This window comes from Solanum dulcamara, chromosome 1, assembly GCF_947179165.1.
Source record: "Solanum dulcamara chromosome 1, daSolDulc1.2, whole genome shotgun sequence".
Taxonomy (NCBI): domain Eukaryota; kingdom Viridiplantae; phylum Streptophyta; class Magnoliopsida; order Solanales; family Solanaceae; genus Solanum; species Solanum dulcamara.
The window spans coordinates 16705229-16722576 of record NC_077237.1 but is presented as its reverse complement, the minus strand read 5'-3'; the positions used below and the strand labels follow the sequence as shown (position 1 = coordinate 16722576).

The 17348-nt window shown below is 36.6% G+C and overlaps 1 protein-coding gene across 1 annotated transcript; it reads left to right on the top strand.

Moving 5' to 3' along the window:
• The first annotated feature begins 212 nt into the window (after positions 1-212).
• Positions 213-16649, top strand: LOC129902728 (asparagine synthetase [glutamine-hydrolyzing] 2). The gene is made up of 14 exons (XM_055978106.1): positions 213-378; positions 5997-6135; positions 6833-6928; positions 7113-7254; positions 10347-10442; positions 11508-11602; positions 12588-12749; positions 13558-13638; positions 13738-13959; positions 14073-14207; positions 15175-15255; positions 15819-15905; positions 15998-16105; positions 16293-16649. The coding sequence occupies exons 1-14, from the start codon at positions 299-301 to the stop codon at positions 16446-16448; spliced, it is 1680 nt and encodes a 559-aa protein (XP_055834081.1). The 5' UTR covers positions 213-298; the 3' UTR covers positions 16449-16649.
• Positions 16650-17348: the final 699 nt, after the last annotated feature.

Here is a 17348-nt window from a genome sequence, read left to right as displayed (position 1 = left end):
TGTCTTCTGCTACGGTCTACCCAATTGACACAAAAAAGTAGCAAAAACAAGAAAGGTATTTATTTTGAAAGTGCCTATTGGGACCCACCAAGGAGAATCTTAAAAAACGGCTTAAACCCTAATTATATTCAAAGATGGAATCTTTGCAAATGATTATAGAATTAACGGCTCTGATTAATTTAGACTCATTATAAAAATAAAAACAAACCTTTTCATTTCATTGTAACCAGTAACCGCAATCACTTTTCTTCATTTCAGAACATTCAGATAAAAAGAGATAAAAAAAAAGTTTAGAGCAATGTGTGGTATACTAGCAATTTTCGGTTGCACTGATAATTCTCAGGCCAAGCGTTCAAGAATAATCGAATTATCAAGAAGGTTTATACTTTTCTGTTATTGGATTTCAATTTTTCTGCCACATTCTTCGTTTTATTGGGTGTTTTAGATTTTCTATTCGTTGATTCGTTGGTTTTTCTTGGTCTTAGATTTGTTTTTGTTATCCTTGTAATTAATTAGTTATACACACAAATATTAAAAAATTAGTAATGCCTGGAAAAACAGCTACCTATTGATGGGGATGTTGCATAAGACATGATATGCTGCTCTTACAGTTAATTGATGGAAGAAAATCTACTCTAGATTGACGCATATGGTACCAAAAATCCTCCTTCCAATTTTTTTTTTGTTTGATAAGGTAAATGCATGATATGGGTTTCGAATCACCATCTTGGGATGGTAGGATACATTTCTACTACTACACCATTGATGCATGTTCTTAAATTTTTTGGTGTTTTCAAGAAATGAGAGACCTACAATATAATGTACTAATTAACATTCTTAGCTCTTCCTGCTTTTCTGGAAGTTTTTGATACTTGAGAACTGTTACAGGTCAATTAGCAAAGGGGAAATGAACCATCTTTCCCCCTTAAGAGCTTATCCTTTTCCATTCAGAATGACTTCCTATATGAGACTGAAGTTTACTCTTTTGTCTGATTAAGCATCTCATCAACTTTGGAAACTTCATACTTAAAAGAAGTAGAACTTGGAGGGGGGGGGGGGGGTTATAGAGGGACTTCACCATTCTCTAGCTTATGTGTGTCATATAATTTTCTTTTTAATCTCACAACATACATTGTTCCAATCACAAGGACAATTCATGTAAAAGATACCATATTAGTGGCCCAAAATTTAATTCTAATGTGACAACCATGGTATATTGCGTCAGATAGTTCACTGATTCACCAAATGTCGTGCTGAATTTGTTTGGTATAGGGTACTCCTTTTGAATAAGGTACGATATGAGATGGGTAGACACGGCATATAACTTCATCATACTTTTAGAAGCTGTGAATTTTGAGGACATTTCATTGGATCTGCATAAACTGTGGCTCTTCTCTTGAAATAGGGAGTAAATTTTTTCATTATGTTGTTGTAGCTTGATATATCTTGTGATAATGTATGTTGCAGACAAGTGAAAGTGATTGTGTTACGAGGTTTGGCTAATGGTTGTCGTATCCTGCGCACCCTATGTGTGATCTAAATGCTCTACTTATTTGAAATTTCTGAGCTAACTTAGTTACATTTACACTTTTAATTTACATTGTATGGGGTAAAGTGCTATGCAGTTAAGAACGCCCACGTTCAAAAGATTAATATAGAGGAGATGAGGATGCTCTGATGGATGTGTGGACATACTAGGAGAGATGGTTAGGAATGAAGTTATATGTGGCAAGGTGGGAGTGGCCTCCGCGGCGGACAAGATGATAGAAGTGATATTGAGATAGTTTTGGCATGTGAAGAGGACGTGCACAAATGTGTTAGCAGGAGTTAGGAGAGGTAGAGGTAGGCCAAAAAAGAACTGGGAGGAGGTGATTAGATAGAACGTGACACGACTTCAACTTATTGAGGACATAGCCCTATTGATGATTAAGGTAGAAGGTTGGTAAGTAGCCGACTGTTGTCGCACTTTAGGTGAGAGAGGTAGGGGGCTAGCCTCATCTCCTCCTTACTAGTAGTATTATTTAGTAATCACATAGTTTTTTATTCTTCAATGTGTTTTAATATCTCTTGCTTCATGTGCTTTGTATCCGGATAATTTTCTGTCATGTTTTCTTCTTGCAACCTCCGATTAACTTATCTTTTGAGTTGAGGGTCTATAGGAAATAACATCTACCCTATGGTCTACATACATCTTACCTTCCCCAGATCCCACTTGTGGAATTACAGTGGGTATGTTGTTGTACAATAGGCAGATACATGTGAGAAATGAATTTCAAAGAATTCAGATATTTTCCTTTTTTTTTTGGGGGGGGGGGGTTAAGGGGTGTTTCAAAGCTTCATTTTTGTTTTTGGAGTCCGGTAACATTTTGTATTCCTTAGCATTAAGGGCTATGCTGGCCACCTCCAAAAAGTTGTTACAAGGAAAGAAAAAAGAAGAAGAAAAAGTTAGAGATACTTACGATGCTCCTATGAAATCCACTAGTTGGATCTCTTCATCTATATCCTGTTCTTTACGCCAAAAGCCTAAGGAAGCAATTACTTTCCACTTAATCTTTTCTAGAGTACATTAACAACAACAACATACCCAGTGAAATCCCACAAGTGGGGTTTGGGAGGGTAGAGTGTACGCAGATCTTACCACTACCTCATGAAGATAGAGAGGCTGTTTCCGAAAGACCCTCGGCTCAAAGTTATCAACCCCAAGTAAGAGAAAAAAAACAATAGATATAGCATAGTGGCTAAAACGAAGAGCAATGTAAATTCTCCAAGACAAAAACAATAACAATAGCAAAATAATGTGATAATTGAAGAGCAATGTACATTCTTTCCCTTAAAAAAATCTTTGATTTCTTTCTTTCCATATGGTTCACCAAATGCATGCTGGAACTGATCTCCACCATCTCTTCTGACTTTTGCTGCCTCCCCTTCTAATCCAGTTCAGAGCTTCATTTCTGTTAAATCAATTGGATGTTGTTGCATTTTGGTCCTTAATTGCCAATTGTAGCCTATTTCTTCTTCCTTTTCTTTCTATCGGGGTGGGTGCAGAAGGTTGCTCTTCATTTTTCAGAAAAATGGTAAATGTATTATTGATGTAGCACCAAGAAGGTACTGCTGAAAGTATTTACAACCAATTAAAAGACCATCAGTTTAAGGATTTATCACAGCTTCATTATTATTTACAAAGTACTGTTTACACCAAAAATAAAATAAAAGTAAACAATTCGTTTTGATCTTTCGAATAGAGTTTCCTTTGTCTTTAAAGCATATTGCGTTTCTCTCCCTCTAAATTGTCTAACATATATATGCTGGAATATTACCTGCTTATAATTGTTTCACTTGAGCCGAAGGGCTTTCAGAAACAACGTCTCTACCTTCACAAGGTAGAGGTAAGGTCTTTGTACATGCCACCTTCCCTAGACCCCATATGTAGGATTACACTCTATGTTGCAATTATTTATATATTCTGGAATAATAGTCACCATTTTCCTTTGACCGGAATTCCTTCCTCTAATATCCCAGCACTTCAATAACTCACTTGTCTGCTTGGGATAATTAATCCACTTGAGCCCCACCATATTGAGAAATAACTGCCATAATGTGGCATGGAAAAAAATGGTGATTGATACTCTCAGACATGTTTCCACTTAGTAGCATTAGAACACAATTGAAATCCTCTTCTTTGATAGGTGTCACGTTTTAAACAAACATCTCGGACTACCTATCAAGTGAAGGATGTCACCTTATAAGGAGCGTTGGTTTTCCAGATGTGTTGCCAGGACCACAGATTACCTTGCTGTCCACCAGAATTCGAAAGAGAACAGAAAGAGTTAACAGTGAAGCTGGCCTTACTATGTAATTTCCATATCAGCTTATCTTGACCATTGCCTAGCCCGTGAAAAGGCTCATGAACACCCTAAATTTAGTAAGCCTCCCCAATTTTCAATCATTCAAATATCTTCTGAAATTAATGTTCCAACCATCAGGTTCTCTGATAGCACCCAAGCTAGAATCAGGCATCAAAATGAGTTTGAAGAAATCTGGAAATAGATCTTCCAAAAGAGCATGACCTATCCACTCGTTTACCCAAAAAACAATTTGCTCTTTATTCCCCATTTAATCCCAATGTTGCTCACAAACTTCTGTCAAGAGCTCTAATATTCTTCCATAAACCCATCCCATGAGTACAAGTCACTCGTTTGGTAGTCCAACAGCCTTCTACTCGAAACTTTTCACTGATGACAGCCTTCCAAAGTGACTGTTCTTGTAAAGAGAATCTCCATAATCGCATAATCATTTCGTTATCATTAATGCCTCAAGTTTATAATGCCAAGACCACCTTCCTTCTTGCTATATGTTAAAGTACTCCACTTGACTTAGTGGAAAGATCTTTTTTTACTGTTGCTGTCAATGAAAATCTCTTTTTAACATATCCAACCTCTTCTCCACTTAAACATGTACTGGGAATAAGGATATAACATACGCGAGGAGTGAGTCTAGTACACTGTTAGTTGATACTAATCTACCCTAAATATATTGGCTTTTCCATCTGCGAACCTCGTCTGACTTTTTACAAGTACCCCTTGTCAAATCTTGGAAAGATTAATGATTAGATCCCAGGTCCAAATAAGTAGTAGGAAGAGTTTCCACATCACAAGCCAAAACATCAATATTTGTCACTTCATTAACTGAAAATAACAAGGCCTCCTCTGGTTGACATGCAGTCCAAACACTGAATCAAAAAGAGTGAGTACCAGTGGTTGGTGTTTAAGTTCTATTGAAGAATCATACATCACAAGAGTATCATTATCGTATAGAAAACGGAGAAGGGCCAAATATACCCATGTACTATCAAAAATAATTTAAATATACCCCTCGTTTGAGTTTCGGTCCAAATATACCCCCGTTATACTTAGGTCCGAATATATCCCTCCCATTATACTTACGGTCCAAATATACCCCTTCCATTGTACTTTTACAGTGATTTACCCTTTTTTTAACAGATGAATACGTGTCGAGCTTAGAAACAAATAACACATTCCCAATTTTAATACCTGGTTCACTTTACAAAACTACGCATTTAACCCATTCCTGACCCATTCACTTTCCAGCAATTGAACCTGTCCAAAGAGTCTACTACTGTCCAGAAATGCTAAATGGCCAAGCAGGTTAATGAAAAACTTGGGAAAATAGATCCTTATTTTCTGCAGATGCCATGATCACTTGGATTGAAGCTTGGAATGAGATTTATCTTGCTACTAAAGACTGCCTAAGTTTCCAAAAACTTTTTTTTCTTGCTTCTGTTTTCATCATCATTAGTCCCCACTTCTCCATTTGATTCCTCATCTAAAAAGCATTGTACCCCTCTTCTTGTTCTACCCTCTTTAAAATCAGTTGCTATTATCTTGTTTGATAAGTCATGCACCCAGTTGATGCTGCATATTTAGTATCTTTTCTCGGGGACATCTTTTCCTTCCTGTAAACCACAATCTCTTTTCCTGAAGAAATTTTTAGAAATTGGTTCAGGCCAATTCTGTTCTATCCAAGAAAAGAGGAAAAATCTCCCAGTATTCAGTTTTTGGCCTTCCTTGCTTGTTTTTCGACTTACTGGCCACATGTTCATTCCCTTCTAACAATTGCTGACCATTATCTCCTCCCATCTCTGTATTTTGCCGATAATAACTAACTGCTTGTCGGGACATGCCTCGTGCACAGAGCTGTCGTTTTTTGGGTTGGGACATGCTTCGTGCCCGTGATTCCAACACTGACCCACTATGTCTTTAGTATCACATTTTTCAACTCCCAATTCTAATTTTATAAATTGCCTACCTTTGACTCTTTTAATTGATCTTGTGTTGGGCTCTGAATCCAATTCTCCGGGCTTTTCTTTAGAGTATGATAAGCATTAATTATTACTACTGTCTCATATTCTAGCAGAAGACAGGATTCTTATTACATGAAATCTTCCTAATTTGTTTTTTATGTGATGTTAATCATAGGTTGCGCCACAGAGGACCTGATTGGAGTGGATTGCATAGCCATGAGGACTGTTATCTTGCTCATCAACGTTTGGCAATAGTAGACCCAACTTCTGGAGATCAGCCACTGTATAATGAGGACAAGACCATTGTTGTTGCGGTAGGAAAATATTTACCATATACTTATATACTTCATTATCATAGCAGTAAATGGACTGTAGACAGTTTGTGTCTTTTGATCTTCTATAGTACAAGCTTTTCTTGTAGGGTAAAGTTTCTCTACTTTACAGTGAATACATGAACTTAGAAATAAAGGCTTCGTGAAGAAACTTTTAGTTCTTCATTTTAGCATTATCTGTGATAAGTAACCAGGCGATTGACTAGGTGAACATAGAGAGTTTATCGTTATTAGTATTTACTCTCAGTTTATTGAAAGATCTGTGGGTCATGTAGTAGTACAACTTTTCTACGCAACATAAATCAAATGTTGATGGTTTGATCTTTGTACTTCCAATTATATTAGTTGTGTTTGTATAAAGGAATAATATGTATGATTGCATTTTTTGAGTTGAAATTCAAAAGATAAATGTGCAGCCAAAAACTTGCAGAAGATACAATTCTGTCATTTGTGTTAACTGTATGATAAAGTGCTAATGGTGGTATGAGTGTTTTTATGATACTGATGCATTATTTTTATTTTTTGATGTTCTAGATAAGCTTCTCTTGTCAAATAGCTAAAAACTATTATTCACACTTTTCAGGAGCCTTCTTTGCTGGGCTACTGTGACCTTGTCCCATAGCTTGATTTTGATAAATCTTTCTTCCATGAGTTTGATATCTGCTCCTTTTGTTTTTAGGTTAATGGAGAGATCTATAACCATAAGGAATTACGGTCAAAACTGAAGTCCCATCAGTTTCGAACTGAAAGTGATTGTGAAGTTATTGCCCATCTTGTAAGTACTTTAATATATTTAGAGGAATATACATGTTTCTCAGTTTCTGCTGGTAGAATGATTTCAAAACACCAAGACTCGAAGTTCTTATCAATAGAGAATACATGAAATCTAGTAAGAAAATGAGGTTTCCAGTCATAATTTCTTCTTATTGTATATGTACTGTGGGATATACCTCTGGCAGTATGAAGAACATGGAGAAAACTTCATTGACATGTTGGATGGGATGTTCTCTTTTGTTCTTCTTGACACCCGGGATAAAAGTTTCATCGCTGCTCGGGATGCCATTGGCATTACACCCCTTTATATGGGGTGGGGTCTTGATGGTATGTAGCTTTTTGTATAATTATTTTTTGGCATATTACCCTTTCGATAAATCGTCTGTTATTTATGTGAAGTCCCTTTGTTGTTTACTTGTGATTTTAACTACTATAATTCTGATATATACTGTCTCACAAACAAATGATGTATAATAGGACCCTATCATATATGTAGTTCTTGGTGATCAACACTGTAACAAGAACATCTATATTTTCTAGTTTAACCCAATCTTCAGCGAGCCTAGTACTCCAGCGAACAATACATACAACATTTGAAGTAACATTAACTTAAGCCTGGTTATACAATGAAGTGAGGTACGACTAAGGAACTCTGACCTTCAGTTATAAGAGAAATGGCTAGCTAGATATTGTTGTTTGTTTTGAAGTCTTATAAGAAGACAGCAGTGTTGCTGACTTAATCACTTGATGGAAAATGTTAGTACATAAATCTGTTTTAGGAACATTTTTAGTTTGGAGAAACATATAAGAGAAAAATTTGTGAAGATATGTCAGTTCGTTCAATAAAGGGGATCAATAGGTGTGATAGTCAATTTGGAAACTATAGGCTAAGAAGTTTTTTGTTTTTGGCCGAAGTTTGTGAGCTTGGGAGACAACTTATTCCTTTTCCAACTGTCATAGAGTTGGAAACAAATTGTATTCTTTAAAAGACATTGCTATAGATGAAAAAGGGCTGCCTACTAATTGATTGTTGGGCATTCAAGACGGGTTGTCTAAAGCTAAGGAGTAAGAAAAGGATTAGAGTGGTGAGTACAGTAGGCTTTCTTGGCTATCCATGTTGCCTGAACTTTTTTCTTGAATTGTGATATTTGTGGAGGATTCTTGAACTTGATCTTGGCTAAGGATATATGTCGAGGGATACGATCATTGTGAAGGACCAAAGGAAGGTGACGAGCTAAGTTTTGCTAGAAGATGAATAGTTTTGTTATGTTTTTTGCCGAAGATGGGAAGGTTAGCCCCAAATTCCATTCATCTTTGTCTTCAGGGTTACCGACTAATTGATTGTTGGGCATTCAGAACGGGTTGTCTAAAGCTGAGGAGGAAGAAAAGGATTAGAGTGGTGAGTACAGTAAGGCTTTCTTGGACATCCATGTTGCCTGCATTTGTTTCTTGTAATATTTGTGGAGGGTTCCTTGAAATTGATCTCGGCTAAGGATATATGTCGAGGGATAAGATCATTGTAAAGGACTGAAGGAAGGTGACGAGCGAAGTTTTACTAGAAGATGAATACTTCTATTATGACTGTTGCCGAAGATGGGAATATTAGCCCCAAATTCCAATCATCTTCATCTTCAGGCGAACACAAGTAAGGCTTGATTATAGAAATTCATTGTTGTTTCAAATAAAGTAAGGTGAAGTTGTTTGCGGTCTTTGCTTGAGAAGGAACCAAGGGAAGAATCAGATGACACCCGCTAACAGATAAATTTTTGCTAAATTTAACTCCAAGGCTAGAGCGGGCTTGGTCAAATTTAAACTGGTCCAAAACGGCTTAAAAAGCATATAACCTCGTTTTGGTCCACAAAAGGTCGATAAACAAAAACTTGGCAAAGAGCGAAGGTGAAATTCAAACAATTGAACAAACTATACAATGCTTAAGAATAGTTAATAATTTGAATGGAAAAGGAAGAGTGAGCCTATGGATAGAGGCTCAAATCCCAAAAGGATTAGATAGTAATTGACCATGTCTTGTAATGCATGTAACCCAATCAAGTTAGCTCTGATATTCAAGAAAGATCAGAAGAAAAACTTCATTTGTCCAAACAAATCCAGTGAATTCTAATAATAGAAAAGAGATCAGAGGAAGATGCAATAAAAGTCACCTTCCCCGATCTTTACAACCTCACTTTGTCTCGGATGCTTCTCAAATCATTCCTTAGCATGAATGTTTTTCATGCATATGGTATTGCCCCCACTTTTGCTAACATACTCATTGGCCAGACGGGCGGCACATATTGTCAGAGCCGTGTGCTAGCAGTGGAAGCTCTTTCTTGATTTTCGACAAGATCGTAGAAGCTCTGATACCATGTGAGAAATATGGAAGAAAAATATTATTGAATTGTGTATCTACATTATTACATTGAGACCCTATTTATAGACACTGCATTAGACTCCTTTTCCAACTAGGACACTACATTATAATCCTTTTTCAAGTAGGATTCTATATACTATTCCTATTCCTATTCTAAGTAGGATTGTATACACTGTTCCTATTCCTATTCTAACAAAGTGCATTCGATCTGTATCTGTTGTTTAACTAAATCCAAGTTCAACTATTTGCTTGGGCATTTCAAAGTTCTTAGCTCTTTAAAATCTTTCTTAACTGTAGGAAGATCCTGTTATGTTTTTTTTTCTTGAAAATGGTAATGGTGAAGATCCTACTATGTTTATGAAGAAACAGAAGATCTTGCTGTGTAGTTGTAATGAAGATGTTTTTTTAGTGTGGATCATTTGATATTGTGACAATTTTTTAGTTATTGGTGTTAGTAGATGAGTTTATGTGTCCCTTTGGTAGTGAAAATGGTAATGAATATCAGATGCACATGTCAGTTCATTTTTCTAATAGATTTAGCTCTTCGTTCTCTTTACGGTATTACCGTGTTCGTCCTTCCAAGATTAGTCCATCTTTTTAGTGTGCTCAGTCCATGTATGCATTGGACTACAATTTGTATTTATATGGATTACAAAAGCCTAACTGATTCTGAGCCACTTCTTAATGCCTTAAGTAGAAAATAAAGTGTGTTTTTAGTGTTACGTATTTCACTTCAAAGGAAAAGGAGAAACATTAGGTAGAATGTAGCTCTTTTACTTGGAACCTTACACATTGATGTTGACAGACATGTTTGTTTCAATTCGAGTTGTTTTGAGTAGTAAGGCTAAACAACTGTTGATGTACATTCACATTATTGCCCATGCCCGTAATTTTATTTTTCCACAATTTGCTTTCAGCCCTTTCTGCATATAGAGAAAATAACAAAAGCTTCCATTGGATCATGTATATAGACTGCACGAGTTCAAATTTTAAACAACTTTGCATATGCATATTCAAGCAGTGACTTGAAATAACTATTACTTTTGTGCAGGGTCCATATGGTTTTCCTCGGAGATGAAAGCCTTAAGTGATGATTGTGAACGATTTGTTAGCTTCCTTCCTGGTCATATTTATTCAAGCAAAAATGGTATGCTCATCTCTGAGCCTGGATTTCATTCATCTTGATAGCTGATCATGTTTCCTGTATGGTCAACATACTTTTCCTATTTATTTCATATTTTTGGGTCCTGTTGAAAACAGTCTTAAAACTCTTAATGATGGTGTAATTATTTATCTCTTGTTATTGTTGCACAAAATTGCTTCTAGATGATTTCTTCCCATCTATCCAAGCCATGGTGTAAAGAGTACCTAGTACCCATGTTGGTAGGAGGTACCATGTACCCTGTGAAAATTAGTCCAGGTAAACGCAAGCTAGCCTGGATACCACAACTATAAAAAAAATTAACAAAATTGCTTTTAGGATAATCAATGCAGCTTCAATCTTGAGGAGTCTTTTGGGATGGTGGGATGCTAGAATGTACTTTTAGTAACGTTAGCTAAGAAGATTATATTTTACTTTCGAAACCCCTCTATGGGTTAAAATGAAATTGTAAGTGCAATACAGCATTACAAACCCTCTTTTTTGATGTGTTTCCAATATTTACCTCAACATAAGATTCTATTTTCTCCAGAGAAAGGATGGTCAATGTAATGAAACCTCAATCAAAAGGAGCTATTGAGTTCTTAAATTAGAGGAGTCCGTAGATACAATACCAAATAAAGTAGTATTTCTATGACTTTTTATTTTTATTTTGGACAGTGTAGAAGTTTGAGAATATTCTGTTACTAATATTATTCTATACACTATTGGTTGATGTATTGCAACCATTACATTAATATTTTCTCTACCAGTACTGATTTAATACACTGGTCATATTAGCATCTTAAAATCTATGTCCAATCCACACCGTCATGTAAAATGAAAAGAAGTCATATATAATGAAATGATTGGAGTATTATTTATATTAGCTTAAATCCTTGGAGTATAGGATGGGGGCACTCACCATTTTGATTTTTGGATGGATAAAAAGCGAACCTTGGTCTTTGGTGTGAAGGAAATATTTAAAATCATAATTGTTATCAAAAAGTCATCCTTTCAAGTGTTTTCTTTCAAGAACTATTCATGCTATCTCTAAATAAATTAAATGTGCAGGAGGACTTAGAAGATGGTACAACCCACCATGGTTTTCGGAAACCATTCCTTCTACTCCATATGATCCCCTTGTCTTACGGAAGGCTTTTGAGAAGGTCAGTTTATTCTGGATGTTGCTTGTTTCTATGTTGCATAAAAAATTGTGGTGCAATCATTATGTGCTTTCCTGGCATGTTTTTGACATAGCCCTTTAAATGTCATAAAAGGTTAGCACCTTTCACTTTGTTCTATTTTGAACTTTGTCAAAGTCCTTGGGACTCTTTCAGTACATATATCCCCCCCGGACATATATCCCCTTGACTGATTGGAGAGCAGATATCCTTGATGTAGCAGTCATTTTGATTGTCCTCTTGTTTGTAATACTTTCCCCTACTAAATAAAGCCTGTGTTTGTCCAAAGAAAATCATAAAAATGTTAAAGCAACTTGTTGATGGATGTGAACTGTAGAGTGTGCACGATATTTGGTCTCAATCATTATCATTTCTTTTTGACCTTCACATGCAAATTGTACAATTTTGTGTGAAATGTGTCAATAGCTTTTCCTGATTACTACTGATTTTTGTATCCACTCTCTACTATCTGTTTAGTGCATTAAATGCTATTCTTTTTAATCGTAATTTGTAACTTTCATTAGTAAACAGCAAAAAGAGAATGCTAGGAGCAGTTACAATAAAAACAAAGAATGCCATTACAAGCTGAGTAATGTGCTAAAAAAATCAGCTTAGCTATCATTTACAGCTACTATGGCCATGTCGCACCAAAATCTAAGATAAGATATATAATATAACTGCCTTTGATTTTTGGTGAGGATTCCTTTTTGTTCCCAAAATATTTCTTGTTTCTTTCCAGCCAAATTCCACTAAAAGGCTGCTGGAACTGTTTCATAGAGGGTATGAAGCTTTGTGAATACCCTGCGCCAACCTTGAAAGAACTGAAGAGTAATTCTTGGCATACACCCACTTAGGCCCAAGATACTGAAAAAGAAATCCCACTGTTGAGATATAAACTTCAGAATGCAGATACAGGTGGATGATGCCCACATTAAATGTTAATCTTATTCTTTACATTTACTTTATACAGGCTGTAGTTAAGAGACTCATGACGGATGTACCATTTGGTGTGCTTCTCTCAGGCGGACTGGATTCTTCACTTGTTGCTGCAGTGGCTAACCGTTATTTGGCTGATACAGAAGCCGGTCGACAATGGGGAACACAGTTGCATACGTTTTGTGTAGGCTTGAAGGTGATGATGCTTCCTTAGTGGACATGCTCTGTTTGGAAATTGATAACTGTATTATCATATAGAGGTTCTGGACCATCATCGCTGTCCCTTTCACATGTTCCATACATAGGATTTGCAAAGTAATAGCAAAAATGGAAGTTTTCCATATAAGATACCAAATGCCTTCTCGGGAAATGAATCTTACCATTAGGAATTGTCGATTTCCTTTTGATATCGTGGTTAATTCTGATATGACTTTAGTCTATCCTGGCTTTCATTCTCTTGTTTTAGTTTATTTCTCTTGTTGCAGTTATATCTCTCTTTTTTCATGTTTTGCTTACTTTTGGAGAAAGGAAATTTAACTCCAGTTGCAAGGGTGGGTACTATTAACTTGCTTATTTCTTTCATCATCGGTCCTGAAAAGGTGCTACTATCTTGTATATGGGAGATTCTGGAATCTTCCAAGTGTCAATAGCTTTAGAAGATGATCAGAACTGATCGCTGTCATTTCTCTGAACTAAATCTACATCTTTCGAAATTTCTAATTGCTGCACTTTGATTACCTGTGCCAAACTCTTTCAACACCTCTCATGAGGCCAAATTTGGCAGATTTTCGTGTACTTAATACTGTTTAATGTACCTTATTTAGTAGGTCTGTTGTTGTCCACAATCACACATAAGATTCATAGAGTTTTTAGGAAGCCATTTGGTGTGATTAATGGAGTTCTGAGATGAGTGTTTTATCCATCTTTGTAGTGTATTGTTTCATTTCTTTTGCTTATATTTTGTTGTGTCATTGTAATTTAGGTTGTCTTTTCTTTGACTTTAGGATTCTCCTGATCTGAAAGCTGCCAGAGAGGTGGCAGACTACCTTAGAACTCGTCACCATGAGTTTCACTTTACAGTGCAGGTATCTTTTCCTAAAGACATACCAAGCTGATTTTCCTTCTCAGGAGTATAACCTATTTAAGTCAAATTGACTATATACTTGTTTGCATTGCTATATCAGGAAGGGATTGATGCCTTAGAGGAAGTCATATATCATGTTGAAACATATGACGTGACCACCATCAGAGCCAGTACACCAATGTTTCTCATGTCTCGGAAGATAAAGTCTTTGGGTGTGAAAATGGTTTTATCTGGTGAAGGTTCTGATGAAATTTTTGGTGGTTATTTATATTTCCACAAGGCACCCAACAAAGAGGAGTTTCACCAAGAAACTTGTAGAAAGGTGAACATTATCATTTTTTCAATCATTCAGGGGTTATTGGAAGTAACTGCATTTTTACTAGAATTATCTTTGAACTATTTCTAGCTCTGATGGATGCTTTGATGTTAATCCAGATTAAAGCACTTCATCTTTATGATTGCTTGAGGGCCAATAAATCTACTTCAGCTTGGGGTGTTGAAGCTCGTGTACCTTTCTTGGATAAAGAATTTATCAATATTGCAATGAACATCGATCCAGAATGGAAAATGGTAAATGCTTCCCCTCTTAAATTTCTAACTCACCCCCACACAACGACCAAAACAAGATTAACAAAGACCAAAAAAGAAAAAGAGATCCTTTTTCTCCTTCAAGGAACAAGGGGGGTAAAATGACATCTTACATAAAAAAATGTTAAAAGATTACTGCAAATTATGTAGAAAAACAGTCTTCAACATCATGGAAGACCCGGGTTCAAATCTCAAGTGAAAAAAATGTAAGGTAATTATTTCTCATATGCTTCCTTGGTGCAGAGTTACCTAGTACTTGAGCTAGTGAGAGGCTGCAGGTACTTGGTGGATTAGTTGAGGTGCACACAAGTTGACTGAAACCACCATTCTTTAAAGAGACAAGTTCAATCTTGTTCCATCATGAATCTATGATGTGTCGACCTTCCTGTGTTTATCTCTAAATAAATGAGAGCGTTTCTGGATCATGATTAAATTTATTTGGCTCTTATTTTTTTGTTTTGTTTTGATGACCGTGGTGTCCGGGCCAGCTTTTGCGCACCTAGACTAATTCCACGGGATACCTGCCACCTCTCACCAGCAACAGGTACCTGGTAACTCTATCCCCAAGGCTAGGACAGTGGGAAGAATCACCTAGTGTTTTTTGTCTCCAAGTTTTGAACCTGAGACCTCAGGGTTCTCAACCATTTCATTGACCACTAGGCCACACCCTTGGGTGCATTTCTATACTCGAGCTTGCTGCGACTTATGTTTGGTCTAGAGAATTTCTGCCAGACAAAAAATGGCAAGTACATTCAAGTATTTTACCTCCATATTACAAAGTCAGTGTTACTTGAACGGGTCTGATATTTGGGATACAATATAGCTTCATGCTCATAACCTCAGTACAATGTTGCTTACCTCGTCTGTACATCTAGTATGATCCTACAATTAATTGTATCTCTGTACAGTGACTATAATATGCTGAAAAACCTTTCTTGAAACATTACAGATCCGACCTGATCTCGGAAGAATAGAAAAGTGGGTTGTACGCGATGCTTTTGACGATGATCAGAATCCTTATCTGCCAAAGGTTTGTTGGTTTTCTTCTATCAGGTCCAAAAATCAAAATTGTTTATTCACTTGTGTAAATAGGCAAGCAGACTCATTAAAACAAAATATAAAAAGGCAAGCAAACCCCAAATACATTGTGTACACTTATGCACAGAAGTGTATTGTATGTGTCACGAATAAGGGTATCATATGTACAAATCCCAACTTGCACATATATATTCAAGTAAAGCACATGCATGTGTAAGTCCTGTCTATATATAAAAAAAGGGCAGCCCGGTGCACTAAAGCTCCCGCTATGCGCAGGGTCCGGGGAAGGGCCCGACCACAAGGGTCTATTGTACGCAGCCTTACCTTGCATTTCTGCCAGAGGCTGTTTCCAGGCTTGAACCCGTGACCTCCTGGTCACATGGCAGCAACTTTACCAGTTACTCCAAGGCTCCCCTTCTAAGTCCTGTCTATATATATATATATATATATATATATATATATATATATATATATATATATATCAGTTCAAGCTATAAATGACTATGAAAAGACATTATGATCAAGTTGTTGAGCCTCGTCTGTTTTCCTTTTTAGCATATTTTGTATAGGCAGAAGGAACAGTTCAGTGATGGAGTTGGCTACAGTTGGATTGATGGCTTGAAGGATCACGCAAACAGTCTGGTGAGTTTTTTGTTCTTTCTGTTCCCTTCTTTTTGATTCCTTCTCCCTTCCTTTTGTGGTAATGTTTAACACATCTTTTACATTTGATCCAGGTTTCTGATTCTATGTTAGCGAATGCAAGTTTTGTTTACCCGCATAACACACCCACAACAAAGGAAGGATACTACTATAGAACTATTTTCGAGCGATATTTCCCCAAGGTGGGCCTTTCATGTCTACTTTTCCCTGTGATACATGTCCAATTTGTGATACTTTGTCCCAAATAGTATTTTCTTTTTTCTTGTTACTTTCCAATTTTATTTAGGCCACTAACTCGATTGCTTCTATCTTGGTATTTGTTGATAACTGACAAGGGTAATCATAACTTTTAACTGTTATTTGGAGCAGGCTGCTGCAAGGGAGACTGTTCCAGGTGGTCCAAGTGTGGCATGCAGCACTGCAAAAGCAGTAGAATGGGATGCAGCTTGGTCCAAGAATCTAGATCCATCCGGTCGAGCTGCTCTTGGTGTTCATGAAGCTGCTTATGAGGTTAAAGAAACCTGAAGTTGATAAAGCTGCAGTAACTGTTTGATTGTATATCTTCATTCAAAACCTGACTTGTTCCTCTTTCGGCTTCTTTCACGAGTTTGAATTCTTTGCTTCTAGTTTCACAGCTACCAGAGTTTGAATTCTTTGGACAAGAGTAATGTTTATCCTCTAACCCACTATGACATGTTCTTAGTAATCCAATACCATCTTATTCTACTCCTGCACCTATAAATAAGAGCCTAATACTATAGTGTGCACAAACAAGTAAGGTAATTTGTGTGGGTGTAGTGGGGGGTTTATTTTATTGAAGGAAGATATTTTTATTGGTGAAGTTTGAACTTTATTTTGTGGAAAACAAGTCAAGAATTATCCCGGAAATGGTGTGTAAACACTCCTAACTTAATAGAAACCCCTAACTAAAAACACCAAAACACCACAAACACCTCCTGCGTGAAGAGTCGCCACTTCCACCATTCATCTTATGTACAGTCGCAAACGTCTCTCAAATCTCAAACAGATGCAACTTCTCATCTTTATCACTTTAAATCAAACAAACACAGCCAATAACTTCTGCAGCAAGAGAGCAGGTATGCCCTGATGGGTATTTTAAAAAACCTTTTACTATACTTCCAATAATTTAAAATCATAAAGAAAGAGTTGAATAATTATCTTTCGTACAATCCCCCCCTCCCCCCCCCTCCCCAAAAAAAAAAGAGAGAAGAAAAACACACACCCAATACTGGACATATATAATCGAAGTAAGAATGTGACGCCTTCCGCAAGTTAGAATTGAGTAGAGACAAACATTTCAACTTCTATGCCAGGGTCTATATGAAAAACGCAGACCCACGAACGAGTTCAATCTCCCATGAAATAAGTATGCACTACATAGTTAGATAACTAAATCAACAATTA

Coding starts and splice junctions, on each gene's coding strand:
- LOC129902728 (XM_055978106.1), top strand. CDS start 299: ATGTGTGGTATACTAGCAATTTTCGGTTGCACTGATAATTCTCAGGCC. Junction 379..5,996: donor ATAATCGAATTATCAAGAAG/GTTTATACTTTT, acceptor TGTTAATCATAG/GTTGCGCCACAGAGGACCTG. Junction 15,906..15,997: donor AGGATCACGCAAACAGTCTG/GTGAGTTTTTTG, acceptor CATTTGATCCAG/GTTTCTGATTCTATGTTAGC.